Source organism: Sus scrofa, chromosome 1, assembly GCF_000003025.6.
Source record: "Sus scrofa isolate TJ Tabasco breed Duroc chromosome 1, Sscrofa11.1, whole genome shotgun sequence".
NCBI classification, from domain to species: domain Eukaryota; kingdom Metazoa; phylum Chordata; class Mammalia; order Artiodactyla; family Suidae; genus Sus; species Sus scrofa.
Window position 1 is genome coordinate 35,484,993 of NC_010443.5, and position 26,072 is coordinate 35,511,064.

The following is a 26,072-nucleotide window of genomic DNA, read 5'->3' on the forward strand; positions in this document are numbered from 1 at the left end:
TAGCAACAGCAATCCACCTGGTATTATAGGTAAAAATTTCATTTCAGGGCTATAGAAGTGTCTAGGCTTAGGTCTAGCCAAGAAGATACCATATGTTTGTGATAGATACCCTGAACCCAGTTTGGAATTCATGTTCTCATATGGCTAGTTATTTGCTCTCAGGTTATGGTGGACTGCATATGATCCATAAAAATGTCTACACCTTAGCCACATGAAAATTTAACTTCTTTTATATGGCAGCAGAATGAATATTTCCTTATATGGCAATGATGAGATTAAGTTAAGGGTCTTGAGGGGAGGTATTTAGCCTAGGTTAACTGGTAAACCATAAATGGCATCATACACATGTTAAAAGAGAGAAAATGGGGGACTTCAGAGACACAAAAGCGTAGTGGGGAAGGTGGTGTGAAGATGCAAGCAGATACCAGAATGAGGCAGCCATGAACTTCAAAGAATGCCAAAGAATTCCAAAGAATGTCAACAGCCACCAGAAGCTGCAAGAGGCAAAGAAAGTTTCTCCCCTAAAGCCTCTGAAGAGAACATGGCCCTGCTGACACCATGATTTCAAACTTTTGACCTCCAGAACTTTTAGAGACTAGACTTCTGCTGTTTTAAGCCAATCAGTTTGTGGAAATTTGCAACAGCAGAGCTATGGAATGAATATCATACTCAGGCATCCCACGGCTTCCCAAGAAGCAATGAATAGGCTTATATTTACTTGGAATTTTAGAATTTTGCAGAAATAGCCTAGTCAGAAAGCCAACCATGAGTTAATTAATTGATTAATTAATCTATCACATATGTATTGAGAACTTGCTGGAAATTTCAAAGGTGAATAGCAGAGAGACTGCCAGAAGCATACTATGCAGCAAGGTAGACTTAGAAATACTAAGGAGGCATGAAATGGGGCTGAGAAATAATCTTAAAGGACACAAAGTAATCTGGAATTTATCCTTTGGGCTACAGCAGAGCAGTGATAGAGGAATTTTAAATAGCAGAGAAATTAAATTGAAAACACTAATTTGAAAAGCCTATGACTCTTTGCTATTAAAACAGAATAGAAATGTCTGTTTTCAACTCTCGTGAACAATACCATAGCCTCTCCACGTTGCATTGTTTTCCTTTGTGATTTGGTCCCCAACTCCCCATCCATAGAAATGTTTCCTTTTCTGTGCATGATTATATCCACATATGCTACATCATTTGGCAACTGGACTACAGTCCCATTCTCGATGGACTGTGAATTTAGTTCTGCATAATGAGTATATATATTTTTTACTTATATGTATACTGAATTCTAACACTTCCTTTATATTATGCATATGAAAAATAGTTTAAGTTCTCTAGATGTGCAGCTGACTGCATGGTGTGAAATTGGATAATGAGGAGAGGATGAGAATCTGGGGTAGAGTTGAACTTACCCCTAGCTTTGCTTAACAGCTGAGCTTTTCTCTGTTAGGTGTGAATAGTATAGGGGAGGAAAAATAATATTGCCTCTACTGTTCTGGGTTCTTGGCTGAGACCCTTGTAATAAAGGCAGATTAACAAGAGGAAAGCAAACAGAAGTTTATTAACATGTAGACTTTATGTGTATATGGGAGCTACCTAGGGAAACTAAGTACCCCAAAGAGGTAGTCCAGAGTGTAGGTTTAAAAACCATCTTAATCAGGAAAGAGAAGGGAGTCCTAAACCTCACAGGGGAGAGCAAATTATTTTTAGGAGAGATGGAGGAGCCCTTAGAAGAATAAATGGGAGGCTATGATAGTTTGTGACAAAGTTTGTCGACTTCTACTCTCTTCTTCTATGATAAAAGCCAATCTCAACCTGGTAGATGAAACACCAGGGTAGGGCAATCTATGACAGTGAGTTTCTTTTGGAGGATCTGTCTTTTAGGCAGATACAAGGGATCCAGAGACAGTTTCTCCCTGTATTTACTCTTCTTTAAGTACCCCCAGGTCAAAATAATCAATATACCCAAGCAATGTATTTGGGGGTGACATGTCATGAACTTATACAGTCCTATCTTGAAATTTCATGTTCTGTTTCTATTCTGTAGGGTGGGGCCACAGTGATAAGGACAGAGCTGACCTCACATTTGCTCCCTCAGTCACCATCATGCCCTTGACTGTGAAGTTTCTTTCCTCAAGGCCCCATGAGAATTTTCCTAGTCTATTTCATATATAAAGTATAGGGGTTGCATGAATTTCTGTATTGAAAAAATAGTGCACTAATATCCCTGTCAGGGGTGTGAATTTGGTATGGGAACAAATTTAAAATAATTAAGTTGGAAAATGCATTTGGGTTCTTGCTGGCAATGCAAAGATTGGATAAGTTCTTAGAGTTCCCACTAAGTTGTGGCTGGCTCAGTGGGTTAAGCACCTGACATAGTGTCCGTGAAGATGCAGATTTGATCCCTAGCCTCGCTCAGTAGGTTAAGGGTCCAGCATTGCTGCAAGCTGCCACATGGATTGCAGATGTGGCTTGGCTCTGGTGTTGCTGTGGCTGTGGCATAGGCCTCAGCTGCAGCTCCAATTCAGTCCCTAGCCCAGGAACTTCCATATGCCACAGGTGCAGCAGTAAAAAGAAAACAAAAGGATTAATTCTCAATTGCTTATAATTTCTGAATGCAGATATCACTGATCATTGAGATAAACCTTTTGTTTTGGAATTAGTTTATGATATATTCATGCACATGTAGTTAGAGAATAAAATTCTCAAACCTAACACATTAGTCAAAATGTCTCAAGGACATATGTATAAAAGAGGTAAAATTGAATGTATTTACATAGCTCCTTGCCAAAAAATGAAAATGTTTTAAGTAAATACTCTAAGATCTGAGATTAGATGAGAATACTTGAGATACGGGTGGCATTTGAATACTTCTTACTTTGCTCTGCTTTGAGAAATACAATACTCTGAAACCTTCACTAGTGCATTTACCAGACTCTTGACGTCCTGAACATTAAAAGGTGCCAACTGTGATCCTGAGCTCAGTGTAAGCCTGGAGTTTATGTAAATAGCTTTTGTCCCGAAGATACACATATTATTTGAAAAACTAAAAACCTCTGCCCGTGGATGTCTCTTTTCAAATGAGAGAGATTTAATCCTGGAGCCATGGAGTTTTGGCTGATTTCCTATATTCCATCCAAATACATCGATATCATGTCACTGCTTTGTCAGCAATGAATCTCTACACACTGGAAGGTAGCTGCAAAGAGGCAGGGAAGACTGCCATCTGGTGGGAATACAAACTACTAAAATATAGTCATAGCCTCCCTGTGGCTTTGTCAAGTATTTGTTTAAAACCTAACTTTTAAAGTAAGAAATAATAGATTCTTTTTTCTCACATTATCATACTCCATCATAAGTGACTAGATATAGTCTATACATGTATGTGTAACTGGGTCACTATGCTGTACAGTAGAAAATTGACTGTAAACCAGTTATAATGAAAAAAAAAACATTATGTATATTTAAAAAGTAAGCAATGAGGTCCTACTCTATAGCACAAGGAACTATATCCAATCTCTTGGGATAAACCATAATGGAAGACAATATGAGAAAAATAATGTATGTGTATGTAAGACTGGGTTACTGTGCTATACATCAGAAATTGACTCAACACTGGAAAACAACTATATCCTAATAAAAAACATTTTAATTAAAAAATAAAGTAAGAAATAATGTTTTAAATCAAAAACCCTCTGGGCAGTGTCTTAATTAATAACAATAACAGTGTTATTGTCTTGCAAGTCCCTTCCTATTTATTTATTTTTTTGGTCTTTTTGCCATTTCTTGGGCCACTCCCGCGGCATATGGAGGTTCCCAGGTTAGGGGTCTAATCGGAGCTGTAGCTGCCAGCCCACCACAGCAACGCGGGATCCGAGCCGCGTCTGCAACCTATACCACAGCTCATGGCAACGCCGGATCGTCAACCCACTGAGCAAGGGCAGGGAATGAACCTGCAACCTCATGGTTCCTAGTCAGATTCGTTAACCACTGCGCCACGACGGGAAATCCCCTTCCTATTTTTTGTTTTCCTTTTTCTACCTTTTCTCTGACATGTGGGAAAGAAAGTACTGATAGATATTTTTCTTTTATTCTACTTGGTTATTTGGTTTTCCTGACTCATCATTTTCTGGTTTTCAGAATATGAAACAATACCTTCTAATTACAGTTAAGGGTGATATAATATACAACTACACCTGCATTAGGAGATCAAGAATAGTATAGAGGAATGAACAAAAGGCAAGTAATAAAAGTAATCTAAACATAGGTCTGCAAATGATGAGCCTTTAGCTTACATGCTAGTCTCATTTGCTTTTGAGGCTATTGTTCATTTCTTTTGTACTTAAGTTTCATTTATGGCCTATGTTTTGTGGTTTCTCTGTTAGTTGAATTTCAACTTGTCAGATGATAATGATAGATCACATACTTACATAGCGATTTTAATGTATTTAAAGTGTGTAGGTCTAGATTTTGGTTTTATAAAGCCCATATCAATACTCAGCTCTTAAATATCCCTTACCATGAATTTTACTCTCTACTCTGCTGAATTTTTTTCTTCAAAGTAATGTGGGAGTGAGTTGAAGCATTTTCTGTTGAATTTCGAATGGTATACATGTCTGCATGTGTGTGTGTTTGTGTGTGTGTGTGTATTAACTATACTTCATAGTCGATATTTTCTCAGTATGAAATTAAGATTCTCTACTTAGTATATAAATTATATATAATAAAAATTACCTCTCAATACAGTATTTTAGATATGCATTACTAAAACATCAAAAAAATATGATATCTCTAAATTTTTGGTTCTTTTGTAAGTGAGAATTTCAGATATAGGTGGGAAAGATACCCAGACCCAAACATCCTTCTCTTCTCTCTTTATTCCCTATAATTAGCCAAGAACAAATGCCATAATGAACCATGAACTTGGCCATATTGGAGGATCCAGTCTGCATTACTCACAAATCCTTCCAGGGAGGTCCAAATCTATATGACTGGACTTACTGATGATTTCATTAACCAAAATGTATGTAGTTTGATGACTGCCTGGAGGATTAGTGCCCCTAAAATCTTCAAGAAGAACCCATATTAGCTGATTTCCCTGGAGCTCTTTGGGAGAATTATTGGTCCTCATTAAATAAATACATCTCTGTGTTCCACATGTTAAAGCAAGTGACAAGTGAGAAGCAGCTTCATCACTTGTTAATACCTACACTTCACAGGATTGCCCTGCTGACTGTCATTTAGGGCTTTCTGGGATTCTCAATATACAAGGCAGATTGTCCCTGGTGTGCAGCACAGGGCCTCCTGAACACAGTGTTGGCCAATTCAGAAGTGGTCTGGCTTGTTCTTTTTTCTTAGAAGTGCCTCTCCTGATCCCCAATGTTGGCTTTCAATGCATCACGCAAACTATCTTTAATTGTTTGCTCCACCTAGTTGTTAGATTGCCACCTTCCTCCCTGACCCCTTCCACGCCCCCACCTGCCCCTGCCACCACTGGCTGCAACACTGTCCAAAGTGCAGCTTCTGTATAACTTCTAGACAAATAGAATCAAGTCTCTGAAATTCTCCTCTGAGACCATAGGAGATCTAGCTACATAATCCTAGCCATCAACCTCAACTTTAAGTAGATAAGATTTATGAAACTATAGCCTAGTTTCTGAAATCCTCTATATTTTTTCATGTGTCCTCACATGATACATGTCTCTTATTCCTGATATCAAGTTGGTCCAAACTATTTTTTTAACTTTTTATTCTGTAAAATTCAAGTACATGCAAAAATGGAACATAACATGATTAACTTCCCAGTACCCATCACTCGGTTTCATCAACATCCAACCCAGGACCAATTTTGTTTCACCTATATCCTTCAGTCTTTCAGCCCCACTGGATATTTGGGAGAGGGGAAGGAAAAAAAGCCAACATAATTTTATTTAATTTCATTAGCAAATACTTCAGTGGATATCTCTAAAAGTAGGGATTCTACAAACAATTTTATTGTCATAATAATAGTGGCAATATTTCCAACATTAGCAATACAAAATACCAAGTTAGTATTCAAATTTGCCTCATTGTCTCATAAATGTTTTCTTACAGTTTGAATCAGGATCTAAATAAGGTGCATCCATTGCCATTAAATGACATATTTTAAAGTTTCATTTAATCTACAGATTTCTTCCTATTTTTTCTCAAGTTGTTGAAGAAACTGGATTAGTTCTATAGAGTTTTCCACAGCATGAATTTTGCGAGTTTTATATCTATGGTGGCCAGTGAGCAAAAGTGGAAATGGTTTTTCTTTTGCCAATTATATAGAGCAAGTTGTGTAGATATTGGAATTAACTATGATTATTTTAGGACCCTTTGTTGTTTGCCAAACACCTTGTTTTTAGATTTCTTTTACTTCACATAAGATTTCTGTGGATCAGGGGTTTTTTTCCACATGCCATATATTCCAGATGAAGTATAGTCATACCTTTCAAGATGTCCTTCCGACACATTTTCCTGTACATTGATAGCTAAATCTTGAAGCTTAAAGATTCAGATTTGATTAAGGGGGGAAGACTACTCCAAAGAGGCTGAGTATTTCCATCAGGAGATACATAATACCCGTTTGTCTTTTGTTTTTGTTTTTTGTTTTGTTTTGCTTTTCTAAAATTAGCAGCTGGTGATGATCATGATTAACTCAAATTATAGAGCAGTCAGCCACTGAGTTTTGTTTCTGCTTCCAGAGACAAGGTATCCCGAAGATGGGGACCCTGACTAGGTATGCTGCCCAGCCATGCAGTGGCACCCTTGATTTCAGGGAATTGCACATGCTGAAGATTTAATAAGCCTAGTTAAGGTGTTTGAAAATTGTATTTTCCAGTTTAAACAAAACCAAAATGGGCAAATATTTTCTAAAATTACAGGCAAAACTCTGTTGATTAGAGATTATACTGCTAAGGACACCATTAAAAGAGTGAGAAGATAAGCAATAGAGTGGGAAGACTATTTACAAAATAAATAAAGGATACTAAAAAAGACTTGGATTCAGAGTATATGAAGAACTTCTAGCAATCAATGACAAAAATACAGCACAGTAGTGAAAATGGGCAAAACACGTGAATGGTTGTGCCACAAAATAAACACCTCACAATGACCAATATAACACTGAAAAGCTTTTTATCTCATTAATCATCTGAGACATGTAAAATTAAAACCGTAATGAGATAACACTATGGAATCACAGTGGTTAAATAAAAAGACTGGGGTTCCTGTAGTGGCTCAGCGGTTAGCAAACCCGACTAGAATCCATGAGGATGCAGGTTCGATCCCTGGCCTTGATCAGTGGGTTAAGGATCTGGTGTTGCTGTGAGCTGTGGTGTAGGTCACAGGCGTGGCTCGGATCCCGCACTGTTGTGGCTGTGGTGTAGGCTGGTGGCTTCAGATTCATTGGATCCCTAGCTTGGGAACCTCCATATGCCACAGGTGCGGCCCTAAAAAGAGACAATAAATATGTAAATAAATAAAAGACTGACAGTACCAAATCTTAGCAAAAATGTGGGAAAACTGAAACTCCATATACTCCTTGTGAAAGTATATTCTGGGAAACATTTGTAGGATTTACTAAAGCTGAACCTACATACACCCTATAACATGGTTTCTCCAACAAATTGAGAAAAATAGGAAGAAATCTATAGACTAAAAGAGACTTTAAAACATGTCATTCAGTTGCAATGTATGCATATGTGTACCCAAAAGAAATGTATATATGTATGGATAGGAAGGTTTATAGTGGCATTATTTGTAATAGCTAAAAACTGGAAACAACTTAAATGTTCTTCAATGGTAGAGTATATAAATAAATTTTAGCATATTCATGCGATGGATGCTCTATGAAGTTGTGAATAAAAAGAAAGAAGCCAGACACAAAAGAGAATATCACCCTATGATTCAAAATATATGAAATCGGAGCTCCCCTCGTGGCGCAGTGGTTAACGAATCCGACTAGGAACGATGAGGTTGCGGGTTCGATCCCTGCCCTTGCTCAGTGGGTTAAGGATCCGGCATTGCCGTGAGCTGTGGTGTAGGTCACAGACGCGGCTCGGATCCTGCGTTGCTGTGGCTCTGGCAAAGGCCAAAGGCTACAGCTCCGATTCGACCCCTAGCCTGGGAACCTCCATATGCCGCGGGAGCGGCCCAAGAAATAGCAAAAAGACACACACACACACACACACACACACACACAAATGAAATCTCCAAACAAGAAAGAAAAGTAATCTATGATAGGTTGGTTTTGGGGAAGAAGGATTGGAAATGTGAATGGGTTGAGGCATGAGGAAGTTACCATTAATATTCTATTTCCAGATCTAGGTGATAGTTACATAGGTACATCCAATATGTATCAAGTCACTGAGCTATTCTTATTATTTGCACATTTTTCTGAGAGTATAATATACTTTGGTAAATAAATTTATTAAAATATTGCACTTGTGATGTATGCAAAACAAAGAAATAGAACTGACAGTTTTCACACTTCTAATATTTCTCCATCAGTCACATTAAGAGAAAAAAATAATGAACTCATCATACCCATCAAGATGTCAGCCGAAAAGTTGAAATTTATGAAAAAGATTGAAATAATGATTTACAAACACTCTAAGTGACAACAAACTTCACCATATTCTATACTGTGTTATGTGACATTAGTAACTGAGAAAATGCAACCAGGGTGTTAATATATTTTAAAACTAAGCAATGAGAATATGAAGACAGTTGCCTATAGTTTTCAGTGTTGTTTATAATTATGTTATCCTAAAGCCAGTACCTTATTTTATTTACAATTCACTAAAATTAATGTTAACTCTTTTGAGTTTTTTCAATAGTGGTAAGGAAAAAAATACATATTATTGAGTAAACCAGTTCTTCCTAAAAATAGCTAAAGTATGCAAAGAAGCAATATAGTGACAAATTAAAACCATTTCATTTTCTGAAATTACTCTTGGAAGATGTACAGGAAAAAATTGTTGAAATTTTCTATATGCTAATATATGTAACAGGCATAGAAGAGTGCCAGACACTTAGTAAGCACAAAATAAAGTTAGCTATTATTGTTATTGTTTATATGAACAAATTACTCAGTGAGGGAGATTTTCTATAAAACTGCGTGAGAGTTCAGTTGTTCTCTGACATATATGTTTATTATATTTGCTAGATTGTGTTTCACAAATGAACTCCATGAAGTATTTTTTAATGCATTATTATGGAAAAGCCATTATTCTATCCCTTACTTTCTTTAGTGAAATCATTGTTTTATGGATGAACTAAGTCCATCTACTGTTAGAAGAGCTGTATTGTCTACAACTTTTAAACATGATCCTAAAGTAGCATTAGAGAGATGAATCCACATACAAAATATATTCCCACCATCATTACAGGCAAATTATTATAGCAAAAAAAAAAAAAGTATAGTCAGAAGTTCACGAAGTTCTGCCGAATATTTTGAATATAGTTAATTTATAAAAACAAAAAGTATAAAATATCATAGGATCCTCATTACACTTTGTTAGATGGGAAATGATTATGGCATTCTTTTGTGCCATTTTAAGATTTATTTATAAATTATATTATGGCAAATCATTTTTTCCAAAATAGAAGATGTATTAATATTAAGATGTATTTACAAAAGGTTGAATACTCAAATTTGCCTACCTAATCATGATTCCAGGTGCCTGTCAGTCATTTGTAACCTAGAGGAACAAACATATACACACCTGAGCTGGCCCTTCAATTAAAATGACAAAAATTAACAGTGATTTAAAAAAGAGTCATCTATAAGGAATGCTTTGAAAATTGATTGTTTTAAAATATTTCTGATGCTTTGCGCTTTCATCCCTGAAAACAGTGTGCAACCTATAGAACCGCTCATTTGCAAACTTAAAAAAAAAAAAAACAGGAAAAAAGTTTCTAATCATTTACAAATTTCTCCAAAGAATTTTTTTCTTTTTTTATCTTTTATTTATGTGTCTATTTTTTCTACTGTACAGCATGGTGACTACACTTACATGTATACATTCTTTTTTCTCATATTAAAGGCTCCATCATAAGTGACTAGACAGAGTTCCCAGTGCTACACGGCAGTATTTCATTGCTAATCCATCCCAAAGGCAACATTCTGCATCTATTTACCCCAAGCTCCCAGTCCTTCCCACTCCCTCCCCTTCCCACTTGGAAACCACAAGTCTATTCTCCAAGTCCATGATTTTCTTTTCTGTGGAAAGTTTCCTTTGCGCCATATATCGTATTCCAGACATAAGTGATATCATATGGTATTTGTCTTGGCAGCAGCATGGATGGATCTAGAGGTGCTCCAAAGAATTTAAATAGGTTTTGAACACAATAATTAAAATAATTAAGTAATTATCAACCCAAACCTGTTTAGTTTTAAAAAAACTGCTGTACATTAGGAAAGATCAGGTATTTCTAGCCAGTTTCAGCTTTATCTTTGCAAAATTAGTAGGCATTGTTGAAAAATATGCATCATGATTTAGTGAGAGTCATTAACAATGTACTTTTCCATTTGAATCAATGTATCTTTGTGAAGCATCATTTTTAGTGGTGACAGCCATTTAAATCTGTATATAAATCAAGTGAATTGTGAAGGAAACAACTGAATTGCTATATCACAGGTGTTAAATCAAGATTTAAAAAATAATGAAAATTACCCAACCATTTTTTCTCAATATTATTAATAAATGAAATAAAGTTTTGCCTAAAATATTTTTACTTCACCTTTAATTTATATTTTAGTTTCTACTTTGAGTTTTATAACGCACATGATATATTAGCATTGTAAATGTACATAACTACATGTATGTTAGTGGAGTGCATACATTTAATTTTATATCACATCTACATTTTATGCTTAAAAATTTTTTAATGTTAAGAATACGCAGTCCAAATGGTTTAGAGATCACTGACTAGAGGTCGGTGGATGAGAAAACGAGAATCCAAGAGAGAAAAGACAAGGTACAGCATTGCTGGAGACTGAGGGAGAACTATTTTTAAAAAATGATGAGGTGGTTTACAGTTATGTGCAGCACAGAACCACGAGGTCTGAGAAAGGCGTGGGGATTTATGACTGATGATTAGAAAGTTATTGGTGAAAATATTTTTAGTCAAGTGGTAAGAACAGAAACCAGATTTCGTGCAATAAATACCAGATAATCCATGAGTGGGAAGGAAGGAAAAGGAGCAGTAAGAATAGATCACTCTTACTAAAGTTTGGCAGAAAATGAAAGCAGCAATGGAGAGACAGAGGCAGGGAATACAGTAAAAGTAGGCAGAGTAATTGAGTCAAGGGGAAGGTGGGAGAGAAAGGGCAGTCTTCATGGGCTTGAGATGAAGAGGTGGGAATCAGCCAAAGGAAGAGGCATTTGCTTTAGAAAGAGGACAGAACGATTTCTAAGACAGTAAGAAGAAGAGATTAAGTGCCTTTCTTAAAAAAGACAAGGGTAACTGTGGAGATTGATTTCAGATGGCCATGATCTCAATGAATTGAGTGATTAAATAACTTCCTAAGATTGAGGAATGCCAGGTTGCAAATGTGAGCTTGATGAGGGAAGGAAAGATTTGAAACATAGTCTATGGACGCCTCACAAGGAACTGCAGCAGAGGTCCTCAGATAAACTGAGCAACAGTGAGGACCCAGATGTTGCCTCTCAATGTGAATTTATGTCAGAGACAAATAGGCAAATTATGCCTTTTTTTTAAAACCACCAATGAGCCACCTCTTTGGGGGTGAGAGAGCAGAAAGCAACGTTTAGGGATTAGCACAGAGAATAGAATGAAAAGTGAGACTCTCACAACCACAGTGAGAAAACTGTTACCCTCTGGGTTCTAAGGACTCCTAAGATAGGAAAACAAGTGAGGCAAGAAGGATGCTGATAAGAAGTGAGTTGAAGACTGAGAGGGAAGTACAGGTCTACGTCAGTGTGAGCCCAGAGGAGAATGCTAGAACTCAAAATCTCGATGATGGAGAAATTCTGAGGGACAATAAGATCCAAGTTCTGATTGTACTTACAAGAGGCCAAAAAAAAAGAGTAGAAAATAAAGTTCCACAAAGGTGTGAACATGAAAGTCCTCTGACATTGGTAGAGGGATGGCAAAGAGCAGGACAGAGCAAAGGAGGGCACTGTGAGCAAAGTGGAAGAGGATCTTAGAGATGACAGAGGGTCATGAGAGCATTTCCATAGAAACTTAGAGAAGCCGTTGGATGGTGGTGCCAGACAATGCTTTATAAAGGGCCTGGGGGATAGGGTGTGTCAGTAAGAAGAGGTCGGAAGGGCAGTCTTCATGAGCTTGAGGTGAGGAGGTGGGAATCAGACTTTTAGAACTGTAGCATCTTATGCTGAGCACTTGTTCACAATAGCATGAGATTTTTACGTTAGCAACCTTTTAGCGATAAGAATACCATTTAACATTTCATATAATGTGAATACCTTCACATCATATATACAAAGAATGTGAAGAAATAGTAAATGAATCATACCCATCAAAATTTTTCCTAGCTCAAACAATTGTTCATATAACAATGTTTTAAATCATGTTGGCAGCACGGATACCTTTCAACGACCCAGGTGAAAGGCTATGTTTTCACACCCAGAAGGTTAAACTAATTTCAATGCAATTTTTAAGAAATGAATTTAGAATTCTTTTCCTAGATAGAGAACTATTAACTGGTACACTGCAGTTCCCAACTGCTATCTGCAGCAAGCATTGCTCTGCTGGACACTTTCAAATGCTATTCGTATGCCCACTGATTCAAAACTAATTTCACCAAAAACTAATCTAAACTAAAATGTGTCACAGAGTTTATGCTGCTAGAATTTCTGTTTCCATAGTTCAAATTAAGATTAATTTTCCTGCCCTTTCACCACAGATTACCCATTCAGAGTCTGAGAAATCTGATTTTTCAGTTAAAATAAGAGCCATGAAAGTGATAACCATAGCTGTATGAATTAATCATTTAAAAATTTGCAGGAAAGCAAAATAGAGAGGAAGAAGAAAATTTATTTATACACGAAGAACTTTCCAGGTTCATAATATCAATTTGTAAGTAAGCCAACTTTAGTATTTTGTAGAGAATGCATTTGTCACAGCAGCTCTAAAATAGCAAAATTTTCACACACTTATCCATTATCTAATGAGACTAACATCTTTGAGGCAGCCAGACTTTTCATTTATCTCCTTAACAATAACAAATGTACAGATTAGCTGTCTCTTCTCATTTGAAAATAAAGATATGTTGGTTAAGCATTGCCTTAAGTATCCGTTTCATCTTTGGCTAAATTCATAGAAGAGTAGAGTGGCAAGAAGTGGATTGAATTGAGCTTGACAGACTAGTGTGAAGAGGTTCTCTGTCTTGAGACTCTGGAGGAAAATTCTTAAATTTCTTTCAGTCAACAATGTGTGTGATTATATTGAGTTCTTGCTTCAGTAAGCTAGGGTTTGCTTTTTTCAAGATGGTGGCCAAATTAACATCATATCAGGATAGTGGGACTTCTAGATGTCAAAATGTCCACTTCCCAGTTTTCAGCAGAGGAAGGAAAGAATGATGCAACTGAAAGATGAGTACTTATAATATCTTCCTTTCATATGTGATATGTCCGGAAACATGTCTTTGAAAGTAGGCTTAAAGGTTTAAAGTAGGCTTAATAGTAAATGAAGGTTTCTTTCCCAGAGAACGTGGTATGATCTGTGATATGTGATGCATGATAAGATCTCTAATCACAGTTCCAGCAGGGATAGTCTTCTTTGGATCTGGTCCTGGCAAGTCCAGCCAGAAGAGGAGGTCCTTGAAGGGCAAGGATAGAAAGCTCTCATCTCTTATCAGGGGAACTAGGGAAACAGATACAGGCATCTTTCTTTCAGTGGACCAGTTGCCTCTTCTCTGATCTAAGGGAAAGGGCAAGGAAATTAGAAAACTCCAACTCTCTTAAGGGTCTGAGCTTTTGATGGTACTGGGAGCAGGCTGAGAAAAGAGAGTGCTGTCCACCTGTTGACCACAATTAGGCCCACAGTCATGTCAAGCCACATGCATGCACCTAGGACTGCTGCTGAGACCCCTAGTCAGCTGCCAGCTCAGACCAAGCCAGCATGCTCCCAAATGAAGAAGAAGCCATGCATGGTTTAGGGGGGAAGAGCCTTGGCTGGGAAGGGTAAGTGATGCCAGCAGAGCCTCACCCAGGGAAGCCACATCCTAGAGTTCTGGGAATGGGAGCAGTGGAGACACGCTTCTTATGAGCTGATGAAATGCCTACTACAGGCCTGGGCAACCCCCCTGCAACAAGCTAAGGCTGGAAGGGACAGGAAAGGTGTCAAAGACGGCTTGTCTTGGAATTGTGTGGGACAAGCTCAAAAGCATTCTCTTTCAAGTGGTATAAAAAACATATTCGTTGCAGAAAAGTTAGTTAATTTGTACAAATAAATGATAGTATGAACCCTCGGATTATGTCTGAAAGAGAAAACCGTTTATGTGGATAGTTAACTATAGATTATTTTTCAGTTTATAGCCTTGCTTGTTTAAATATTTTCCTCAGGAAAAAAAATTTCCTTCCACTTAATTGGATCTTTATAATGTACAATGATAACTTTATTACTTTTTCCAGACCACTTGATAACTTTCAAATTATTTATGGTGATTTAACTATATAATGTGCAAAAGAGAACACACACACACACACACACACACACACACACACACACACACACAGACTGCAGAGAGGATCACACATTCTCCTGGAATGATCATTTGAATGTACACAGCAAACCTATATTTCTTCTGATTGGATTTAAATCCTTATTTCTTTGTTTTAATGTCTAGGCTCTAAATTAGTGTTACTGTTGTTTTTAAGTAGAATTTTTTCTTTTTCCTTTTAGGGATAAACCTGTGGCATAGAGAAGTTCTCAGGCCAGGGGTTGAATCAGAGCTGCAGCTGCCAGCCACGCCACAGCCACAGCAATGTAGGATCCAAGCCATGTCTGTGACCTACACCACAGCTCACAGCAACACCAGATCCTTAACCGACTGATCGAGGCCAGGGGTTGAAACTGCATCCTCATGGATACTAGTCAGGTTCTTAACCCACTGAGCCACAGCGGAACCCCTGTTTTAGGTAGAATTTAATTCTGAAGAAGAAAGTTCGTGAGAAGTTTTTTCCTAAATATCATTTGAAATTTCTTCCCCAGTATCCTTTGAATCCACTTCTCTGAAATGAAAAGGTACAGGCAGTGGAAAAGAACAATTGTTTATATAAACAGAGAAGGAGGTCATTTTTTTTTTCTTTTTTAGTCTGTTAGGAGATTGAGTCATTTTCTACAAAGTAAAAAGTAAAGTAAATTATCTGTGATACTTCATGTTGTTTTAAATATGAATAATGTTTAGTTCCTGGTCCAAGACCATCCCTGCGTGGCTTTCTAAGGAAAAGCAGGCCTTATTCGCCCTTGGGGAAAAAAGACACAAGTGAATATAATCATGAACTGGGAATCTCAATGAATTGTTTGGAAAGGGGTAATTTTTAACCCAACAGTATGGCCTGAGATATGAGATAAAAGATAGATTTGAAATGATCTTTCAATTTTTTTCCACCGATATCTGGTTAACTTGGGGGGTGGGCAGTGTTTATTTGTTCCTTTCTTTGTCCATGATAAAAATACCCAGTACCTTGTAATTGGATCATTGCTTTCAGCAGGAATGCTAAAAGCAGTATGCAAACTGCATGCCAAGAATAACATGAAAAATAATTTAATAGTCATTTTATATTAGCACACAGGATGCTAATGACTCATTTCTAATGACAAGTTAAATGGAAATTCCACAAAATACACAGGATCTATTTTGAAGTTCTGTAGAGTGGTCACAAAGGCCCAGTGCCTGCCAGTTTAAATTTATCTGTGTTCCTCTCTATTCTTTGCACACATCTTATTTTTCTCATTTTTCTCTGGACTTGATCTTCAGGTTGAAGGCTTAACATCACTGCAGCAGTGCCTGACAGAGGATTTTATTTCTTCTATTATTGTCAGGCCACAACCTCATGCTTCAGGAATATGGAGCCATTGTGTATACACACTCAGTTTTCCAGTTCTCACTTTCCCTGACATCACCATTATTTGATTTATAATTTCCATAGATAGTGACCAGTCTACCTTGAATCAGAGAAATGTATGGACTATTATATAACCATAACATCATTTGCAATGATTGTAGCAATGAATTTATTTAAAAGCAAGGGATTCATGATATGTTTTTTAAATGAATAAAAGAGGTTAAAAATATGTGTGCCTTTCAACTATATAATTAGCTTTACTATTAGGAATGAGTGGCTGTCATTCCTAAGATGTGAATATGTGACTATATAGCTGGCCTCCTTTTCTTTAAAAGTCATAAAAATTAAGGCTGTATTTTAATTATACATTTCTCCATCCATTTAATTTGCAGCAGTTTAATATTAGCTATATTTAAATGCTGAAATAAGGACTGAGAACAGTGAATAGGAAAGACATACTCTTTAGTCTCAGTAAATTTCTGTTTTAATCAGGAGGTAGGCATTAAACACTAAACCAGGTATTATTTAATTGTATTTCTGAAAATTGCTTTGCAGTAGAAGTACAAAGTTCTCAACAGCTAGGGAAAAAAAGTGTCCAGCTAAAGTCTACACAGTGAGGGAAAACTTGCAGGAACTCCAGACTTAGCAAAATTAAGGGGGAAGTGTTTGTGAGGATTGTTCTAGGCCAGCAAAATAGCTGAGCCTTAAGACAAGAAGGAAGAGGGAGTCTCAGAGTGGTTCTCTGAGAAACACCAGAAGCCAAGGAAAGGAAGTGACTAGCAGCACATCAAATGCTGCCGAGGGGGAAGAAAGATAAAGTCTGACAGGTTACTAACCAGATTTAAGTTTTAGAACTAGGATGGAAGCTGTGTAGGGGAAAAAGGAAGAAGGTTCTACATGGCTAGTAGATGTAGAGAAAGTAGAGGGATCCATGGATCTGAGGTCCCAGTGAGATCCAAGAATAGTCCTTGTACTCTTGGAAGCACTCTTGGAAGTGGGAGCATTGGCTGCAGTAGAGACACTAAACTCGAGGATGGGAGATTAGGTGAAAGAGGAAGATATTTACTGATTTTCAAAGTGGAAAATATTCAGGTTATGTCAGGTTTTACGTGTGATGCTGGGAGTGAAATGTAAAGATGTGAAAAGTTCATTTATAAGAAGGCGATCCAGTTAGGGTGTTGAATGGAATGTTTGTGCGATGCGAACATCATGCAGGATCGTGGGGCTAGAAGAGATAATAGTAATCCATTCTTTCTGATGAAGGATGAATGTGACTTGTGGTTAGTAGGTAGATGATACCAACAATAGGGGAGATAGTGCCCAGCTCAATGGAAGGATTATCAAAGCAGCAGGGATTTTTTGCAGGGAGGTAAGGACACAATGGACAGCAGTCATCAAGACAGCAAGAACGTCATCAGCCTGAGGGTCTCCAAGGTGTGGATGCATAAGCAGCCATCTTCATGTGCAAGGGAAGTGCTGTCCTCAATGGAGAATGAAATTTTAGCCAGGGTAGGAAGATAGAGACAAAGTTTTGAAAGAAAGTTTGGTCCGCAATGAAATTTGCAAACCCTGAAGCACAGGGTTGAAGCCACAGTGAAAGAATTTGAGAACAGGAAAGATAAGAGGGAAAGCAAGGGTGGGGGGTGATTGGTTCTTAATGGAGAGCAGTTGGCACTGAAAAATGGAGCATTATGAGAATCTTATGGTAGCAGAAAATCAATACCTGGGAATTGTTTGAAGACTCAGGTACCTAGAGGGAGGGGCTAAGTAAACATGATTTAAAGAACATGTGAAGGCCGATAGATTAAGAGATGATTACCTCTCTGTTCGTTAGGACCTGGGAACAGGAGCTTGGCTGTAATAAATAAAGCAAAGGAGATATTGGAAGCCTGACCAAACTTCACTAGAGGAGATGGCAATGTGGGGACTACCTCAAACAAAGCAAGGTTCCTAATTGTTAAAATGCTAATATGCTTATAAAAGGCCCAGTCTGCCAGAGATTTGCACCAAGAAGTACCGGGCCTTGCAATACTGACCATTCTGATCAAGTGTTCATTTTCTCTCCTCAGCCTTTCATATTTAACTTTCAGGTTTAAGGATTTTATTTAAATTCTGCATTTCTTAAGTGTGGGATATACTACAATACAAATAATTTACATGAACTGCTAACATTTTTACCTCTAAATATTTTAATATTATCAATTGAATTTTGTATAAAAAACAAGAAGCTGCATTCCTTCTTTCATGTAGTTTATTGCTTAGTACTGAGAAACTATGATTTAATCTAATAACCTGAAGTAATATATTTTCCAAAGTATCTAATTCCAAATCAGGAAAGTTAAATCTGCTTTTAAGAGCTATGGGGTAGGACAGTCTTGACAATAAATTTAAAAATTTATGCCAAGTGATGAACTTTGCTTTTTGTGGGCTGTGGATGAGTCACATCGAAATGAGTGTATTGGTTTAGTTCTAGTTAATACCGGTATTCACACTCTGATCTTTTGAGCTGTCCCTGGTAGTACCATCAGAAACCTATCTTTCGTCATTAAAAAAGGAAGATGAGCATGATCTACAAATGACTTACCACACACTTTTAATCACTGGTTAAGCTATTGAAGAAATTATATTTGAACAATTTAGAGTCTGAGACTGTTGTATTTACGTTTGTATTCTCACAATATTCCCAGGATCTGGAATTCTATAGCTAAATGTTTATTGAGGTACCAGTTATCTATTGCCACACAATGCTGCATACTCATCAGAAAAACTTAGTGGCATAGAGCCCAAAACACATTTTTCATGAGGCTCTGGGGTTCAGCTGACCTGAGTTAGTTTCAGCAGATTGAAGCTGGGTTTGCCCAAATGTCTGGAGCTCCTGGGGCTGTTAAATGTCCTAGTTTGAATGGTTGCAGTAACCTGACTCTGCTTTCTGTGCTGCTGAACCTCCAGAAGGCTAGTCTAGGCATGTTCTCATGGCACAATAAAGACAAAAATACACAAAAATAATTGTGCAAACATCTTTCAAGTCTCTGTGTCACATGTATCAATATCCTGTTGGTCCAGAAGTCATATGGACAGGTCAAAAGTCAGAGTAGGGGAGTTCCCGTAGTGGCGCAGTGATTAATGAATCCAACTAGGAACCATGAGGTTTCGGGTTCGATCCCTGGCCTTGCTCAGTGGGTTAAGGATCCGGTGTTGCCGTGAGCTGTAGTGTAGGTTGCAGACGAAGCTCGGATTCCACATTGCTGTGGCTGTGGCATAGGCTGGCAGCTACAGCTCTGATTAAACCCCTAGCCTGGGAACCTCCATATGCCGCAGGAAGCAGCCCTAGAAAAAGGCAGAAAGACCAAAAAAAAAAAAAAAAGTCAGAGTAGGAAGGCACTGCAAAATTACATAAAAGGACATGGATGCAGAGAGGAGTGTAGAACTGAGGCCATCAGTGCAACTGGTCTACCACATTGAATGAATAAATGAACAAACTGGGAGACATATCCCTGATGCTCAGCACTGTTCTTTTCTGTTAATTTGGATAAATTATTTAAACATGTTGGACCCTAATTTCCGTATAGGTTCTTCTATAGCATTAAAAGACCTTGATTCAATCTTCTAATGAAGCTTTTAATGAATTTAATACAGTATACAGTCTGCAGAAGGAACCTGAAGAAAATTGTTGATTATCCTAACCTTTAGTGAACCAAAATGACTAGTGCGGATGGCCAAAATTTTTGTGGCTTTTTTTTTTTTTTTGGTCTCTTCTAGGGCCACACCCGTGGCATATGGAGGTTCCCAGACTAGGGGTCTAATCAGAGCTGTAGCCACCAGCCTACGCCACAGCCACAGCAACTTGGGATCCTTAACCCACTGAGCAAGACCAGGGATTGTGGCTATTTTTGACTCTGTGAATCACTCTGTGAATCTTTGAATATTTTGTAATCATATTTAAACTGAAAAACTTCTAATCTGAATTTGAGTATGAAGCAACATTCTTAAAGTTCAATTTCTTATTTAGGTCTTTAGTGTTTGCTCCTATTCCAGATGATGCTTTTAAAGCATACAATATGTCAACACAACATCAAACACTATGACATTTCTGATATATGAGATGTATTTTAGGGTCCATTGAAGCTGTGCCCTAATAATTCATTGTTGGGATGAATTATCATTCTTAAATTGACTGGAGAAGCTTTGTTAACTTTGCATAATGTTTATAAAAATGTGGTTTGTTTTAAAGTAAATGTTATGATTAGTTTTATAATACTAAAAAGTACAGATAATAAAGAAATGAAATCTGTTCTTCATTATACAGTATGTAATTGTGTGATGTATAATCAAATGCTGGATTATTTAACTACAAAGAATAAAAACTGAGTGAAAATGTTCTAAGTGAAAAATATTTTGTAAACTTCACAAGAAGAAAGTAATATACACCAGTGGTCTTTGAAGACAATATTCTGTGTCTGAGATGACTTCTTATTCTAGTTGCTTAGATTGCCTTAAAAATTCCACACCTAGATTACCAAAATATGTTGATGAAAATATAATCTATAACACTTTGACATATAGAATGTTCTGTTTCAGATATACAGAAAAAAACTTGCCATATGATAAATGTTTATCCTTGTCATATCTCTGGGAAGCGTTTATTTGGAACTGATCATTTACTTGTGAAATCAGTCACTCTGGCCTGTGTCATTTCAGAGTCTCCATGTAGACATATCCAAGAAACTGCACTCAAATCAAGCTGGCCTGGATTCAAATGTACCAGTTGGTTGTCAAAATGATTTGGCTTTTCTGGAAAAAGAAAGGAGAAAGACTGGAGCAAGTGCAGTAGCAGGCACCAGTGCAACCACAGGTCAGTTAAGCCACATGATACTGCTTTTAAGTGTCTACATGACAAACACACAATATACAAAGTCTTACTATCATTTTGTTTGGAAAATATGACTCAATAAAAGTGACGGTCCTCACCTATAAATAGTATTGAAATATAGTTTTAAGTGCGGCATAATATTAAACACTCAAAATAATGATAGGTCTGTTCATTGTTTGCTGTTATTAGATTTTTCTTCTAACTTGTGGTTTTCATGGCCAAGGAAGTGTTTTATTTTAAGACTGCTTTTATTACTATGACAATAATATCTTTAATTGTTTGCTAAATTTAACAAGAAGGATTAATGATTTGAGAAGAGATCAAAAGAATTGATTGCTTTTAATTTAAAGTGTCAAATAAGTAATCTAATGCAGACTTGAATTATAATAGTTTAGTTTATGGAGATGGCAATCTGATATTTTTCTTCTCTCCTAAAAACAAAACAAGAACAAATGGACTTGTGGAGAAGTTGATCACATTCAATTAAGCTACCCAGACTTACTTCCATATTGTGAAAATCTGGGATGAGTTAGCAAGGGAAATGAGAATTTTCTTTCTTGGCAATATTTTAAACACACCAAAGCAGCTCAAGTTCTATTACACTTTATCTTTGAAACTTCGCATTTCGTTTATAGAAAAATTGAAACTAATTATTCTTAAGCATATGGTTTGTTCCTTTCTCCTCTTTATTTGGTTTTGTAGCAGCACTCTTTTTCCTCCAAGGGCATGTAAAAGTCAAAATACTAGATGTAAAGTCTCTGAAGTGTTTCTGCTGAAACTCTGTCTGTACAATCTGGTTTCTTTCATGTAGTTAACTTACTGGCTTCTGACACGCCTATAAAAATATCCCATAGAGCTTTTCTTATTACCTTTTCATTGACTCTTTCTGAATGATAAAAATGAAATTCTGTAAAGGGCTTTGAAAACCATACATATTGCAATTCCTCCAAATGTCGGATACTAACCAAATGTGACTATAAAAGAAACAGCTACTGCAGTGAAAACTGCTGCAGCATGTTGAGTCTCAAGCTATTATTAATGCATTGAAAACTATTTTTTTCCTTAAGATTATGGATCCTAAAAAGTAGCAGATAAACAATTGCTGAGATCAAAGTTTTTGTTTCAATCTAGGGAAACTTGCTGTCTGATCTTCCCTTGTGAGCACATCTTCTTCAGACGGTATGTGGCAGCCCCAGCTTTGTGCCCTGAAGGAATAGAGCATGTTATAACCAGGGCAGAACCTGCCTTGAACATATTGCCTGTTAGTGATGGTTTAAGAAAAAAGAGGACCTGGAGTTAAAGTAATGGTTCTAGGCAAGTAAGACTTACTAACTTTACTCAAGAGAGTAAAATGAAATCTTTTTTACATTAACTTCAACTTGAGTTTATTTAAAAGTTACCTAGTATGTACATCTGGGCAATATCTTCACATTCTTTCCTCTTGTGATTATAATAAATTACTAAGTCTGTTTTCATTATGAATTATAAATTGTCCAACAATTCCATACATGAAAATATGAAAGTAAAGCAGAAATATAATCTTAAAGTTTCATTTTTGTCTTGTAAAATATAGTATTTTTTTTTTCATTAAGGGAAAAGACTCTTTGGGAGTTCCTGTTATGGCTCAGCGGGTTAAGAACCCAACATAGTATCCATGAGGATTCAGGTTCAATCCCTGGCCTCACTCAATGGGTTAAAGATCCAACATTGCCGCAAGCTGTGGCATAGGTCGCAGATGTGGCTTAGATCCAGTATTGCTGTGGCTTGCTGTAGGCTGGCAATTGCAGCTCATATTCGACCCCTCGCCTGGGAACTTCCATATGCCGAAGGTGTGGCCTTAAAAAGGAAAACAAAAAGACTCTTTGGATCTGAACTTGACATTTACTATACACAGAATAGATAACTCATTTGTGAATATTCATTAACCACCATGGAGTTCAGGACAGGCAAATGATACCCTTTCTCAGCTTTCCCCTCTTTTTAATGTATAGATACAAGTCAGTCATTTCCTAAATTCTCTTTGGGTGAGGATGGCAGTTTTAGAGTCTTTGTAACATAGCACAGCAAAAAAAAAAAAAAAAAAAAAAAAGGAGAAAAGGAGGGCAAAGAAAAAGCTTATGAAGACAAGGAAGCTGCTTCTTTAGTTTTGCTCCTTTTGGACACCCAGATCTTATTTTTCAGTTAGATGAAGTGGAACCATTTCAAATATGTATCTAATAATTATACTAAAGGAATTCTTTATTTTGGAATTCACCCTAGACATCTAGAAGATTTGCTGTAAATGAATGAACACATGTTGTGTAATGACAGTTTGCTCTCTTGCAGCCAGGAGCACAGGAAATTTTACCTTAGGATCAGCGCTGTCAGTCCCAGCTCCTTTTCACTTAAGAAACCAGTGAAAATGCTTCACCGGATCTTGTGGTGACCTTCCTCTTTAGGTCCTTGATTTACTCTGGTTTCTCGTCAAGGCCCAGGCCTTATTTGGGGAACATTGTTTTTAAGTCTGCATGTTGATTTGTCCATAAATTACTAAGAGTACAGTTCTCCGAAAGTAGGATGATTAAGTGAATAACCTTTGTAGTCTAAACTAAAGATTGCGAGATTTAAACCTTGGCTCCCCCATTCACTAGATCTGTACTGTGAACAATTTGTTAAGGTCTCTGTCTCTTTATTTGTATATCTGAGTTGATAACATTGCTACACTGTGGGCTATTTTGATGACTACTTAGATAAAATAGACTAAAGCTGGTATAGTACCTAATAAACTCCAACTGAATCATAGTTATTATAATTAACTTCTGCATCTTTATTCGTTTATGTCTAAGGAAGACTACTTTCCGGTAGTATGTTTTGCAAAGTGCTGGCTTTGACCACCTGATGTGGCTTTTGCAGTCTTTGAGTTTCTGTTGCACTTTTTTCCTTTGTATTCTCTTGGGAATCTCTGGCCTCTGAAAATCCAGTGGACATGGGAGGTGATTGGAAATTTTTTGGAGATGAGTCCCTGAATGCTCTGTGTCTAAGAGACACTGCAATTGTGAGATGTGGAAGCCCCGGCCACCCTATTGGACCCCTTCTTCATCTTGCCTTAGCTGTAGTAGCTCAGAAAGAGCTCAGAGCTTCCCTGTTCAATCAGGGATAGCACTGCTTTTGGAAGATGACATATTAAGTGCAAATATTTGTTTTGGTTTTTGGGGTTTTTTTTTTTTGTCTTTTTGTCTTTTCTAGGGCCACACCTGCAGCATATAGGAGGTTCAGGCTAGGGGTCCAATCGGAGCTATAGCTGCCAGCCTACACCAGAGCCACAGCAACACGGGATCCGAGCTGCGTCTGCAACCTATACCACAGCTCATGGCAACGCCAGATCCCCAACCCACCGAGGGAGGCCAGGGATCGAACCCACAACCTCATGGTCCTAGTCGAATTCGCTAACCACTGAGCCACGACAGGAACTCCACAAATATTTTTTTTAAGCTATTTGTTTCAAGTCCAGTTCCTAGGGTGGACTTGCTTGTGGAAAGTTTATTAAGAAATGTTCTCAGGGGCAGAGGAGTAAAACAGGTCTGGATAGAGGGAGAAGTTAAATCATAATACAGTCACAAAAAAGACCTCATATGGTTGCAGAGGGGGCTCTGGACCGGCATGGCTCTTCAAAGTTGGTCTCTTTGGGGTGATGAGGCCAGGTGTTTATAGCTCCTGCTTCAATCGTTGGATGCAGTGCCTTTGGGAAGGGGGCGTGACTGTGGACAACATGTCTTCCTTCAGCCCAGGACAAAGCCATTCATAAGAATTAACATTTATTATGAGGATGGTCTGATTATTATGTCGGTTACACATTAATTGCAGATATTGCTTCTGGTGCTCTTCCTGACTAAACTTTTTTCCTCCTTATGTGTCTCTCAAAAAACTGCAGTCTTTGCCAAAAAAGATAATCTTTTAAGATCTGCCTCTTTGGTTTTTCCATACATGTATGTTCTCTACTGAGCAAATTTTATACTCTCCTGATCAACATTCTCTAATGGAATGTCTTTGCTTTTGAAGCTTCAGCTATACTCTAATTATCTATACACCTTTAGACTAAACCCAAGCCATGGCTCATCCTCCGTAAATTAGACTTGTCAAGTCATGAGAAGACCCCTCTGTGAGAAGACCAAATGCAGGTGCTGTAAGGTCTAGTCCCAGCTCTATACATCCTAGACAGGCCATTTCATTTTTCTGAGTTATATTTCACTCATCAAAAAATGAGGTGCCCCAGTAAATTTTTGTGCCCTGTCGATTCTGAGAGCATGTGATTTTGTGGCCCATTCTGATATCATAGAGTCATAACACTGTTGTTTGTCTCTAAGTAAGACTCACATAGAAGCGAGTCACAACATCTAGGAACATAGTTGTGGTAAATTAAACACGTGACAGGAAATAAGCTCCTTGGAAAAGCTTTCACTGAGGTCAAGTGAAAGCTGGAAAGAAAGAATGGATTTATAGAAGATGAAAAGGCTTTATGTTGAGCTTTAATTCAATCTTAATGTTTTACTCTAAACTTCAGATTTTACTTTATAATAGGAAACAAAACATAAGGCACTTTTCTATCAAAACTATTTTGAGATGAGACAAGGTAAAGTTTCTATATTAAAAAATTTGGCTGAATGACTGAATATATACTATCAAAAGATAGGTACTTTATTTTTTTATAATGATTTTTATTTTTTCCATTATAGCTGGTTTATAGTGTTCTGTCAGTTTTCTACTGTACAGCAAGGTGACCCAGTCACACATACATGGATACATTCCCTTTTCTCACATTATCCTCTTTATTAAAATTGGGAAATAGGAATATATTTTATATTAGAATATAAAAATATATAATATATTTTATAGGTACTTCAGAAATTATAAAATTTATAAATTTATAAAATATATTCTTATTTCCCAATTTTAATAAAGGCACACTTCAGTAATTCAGTGTTATTCTAGGTAATGCATAATTCTAAGCACGACAATTACTTATACTCTCAAAGACTAGAGAATCTGTTATTTAAGCTATTGGATAATTTCAAACTAGGAATTCCAAAAGCTGGTGTATCTTTTATCCATCTATTTAACATCAATGTATATTT

At 37.1% G+C, this 26,072-nt stretch overlaps 1 protein-coding gene across 1 annotated transcript in view; it reads left to right on the forward strand.

Annotated features, from left to right (window-relative positions):
• Positions 1–26,072, forward strand: part of THEMIS (thymocyte selection associated) — a 197,501-nt gene that overhangs the window by 151,783 nt on the left and 19,646 nt on the right. Inside the window, 1 exon segment of the mRNA XM_021088464.1 lies at positions 20,790–20,943. Coding sequence (XP_020944123.1) covers positions 20,790–20,943 — 154 coding nt within the window.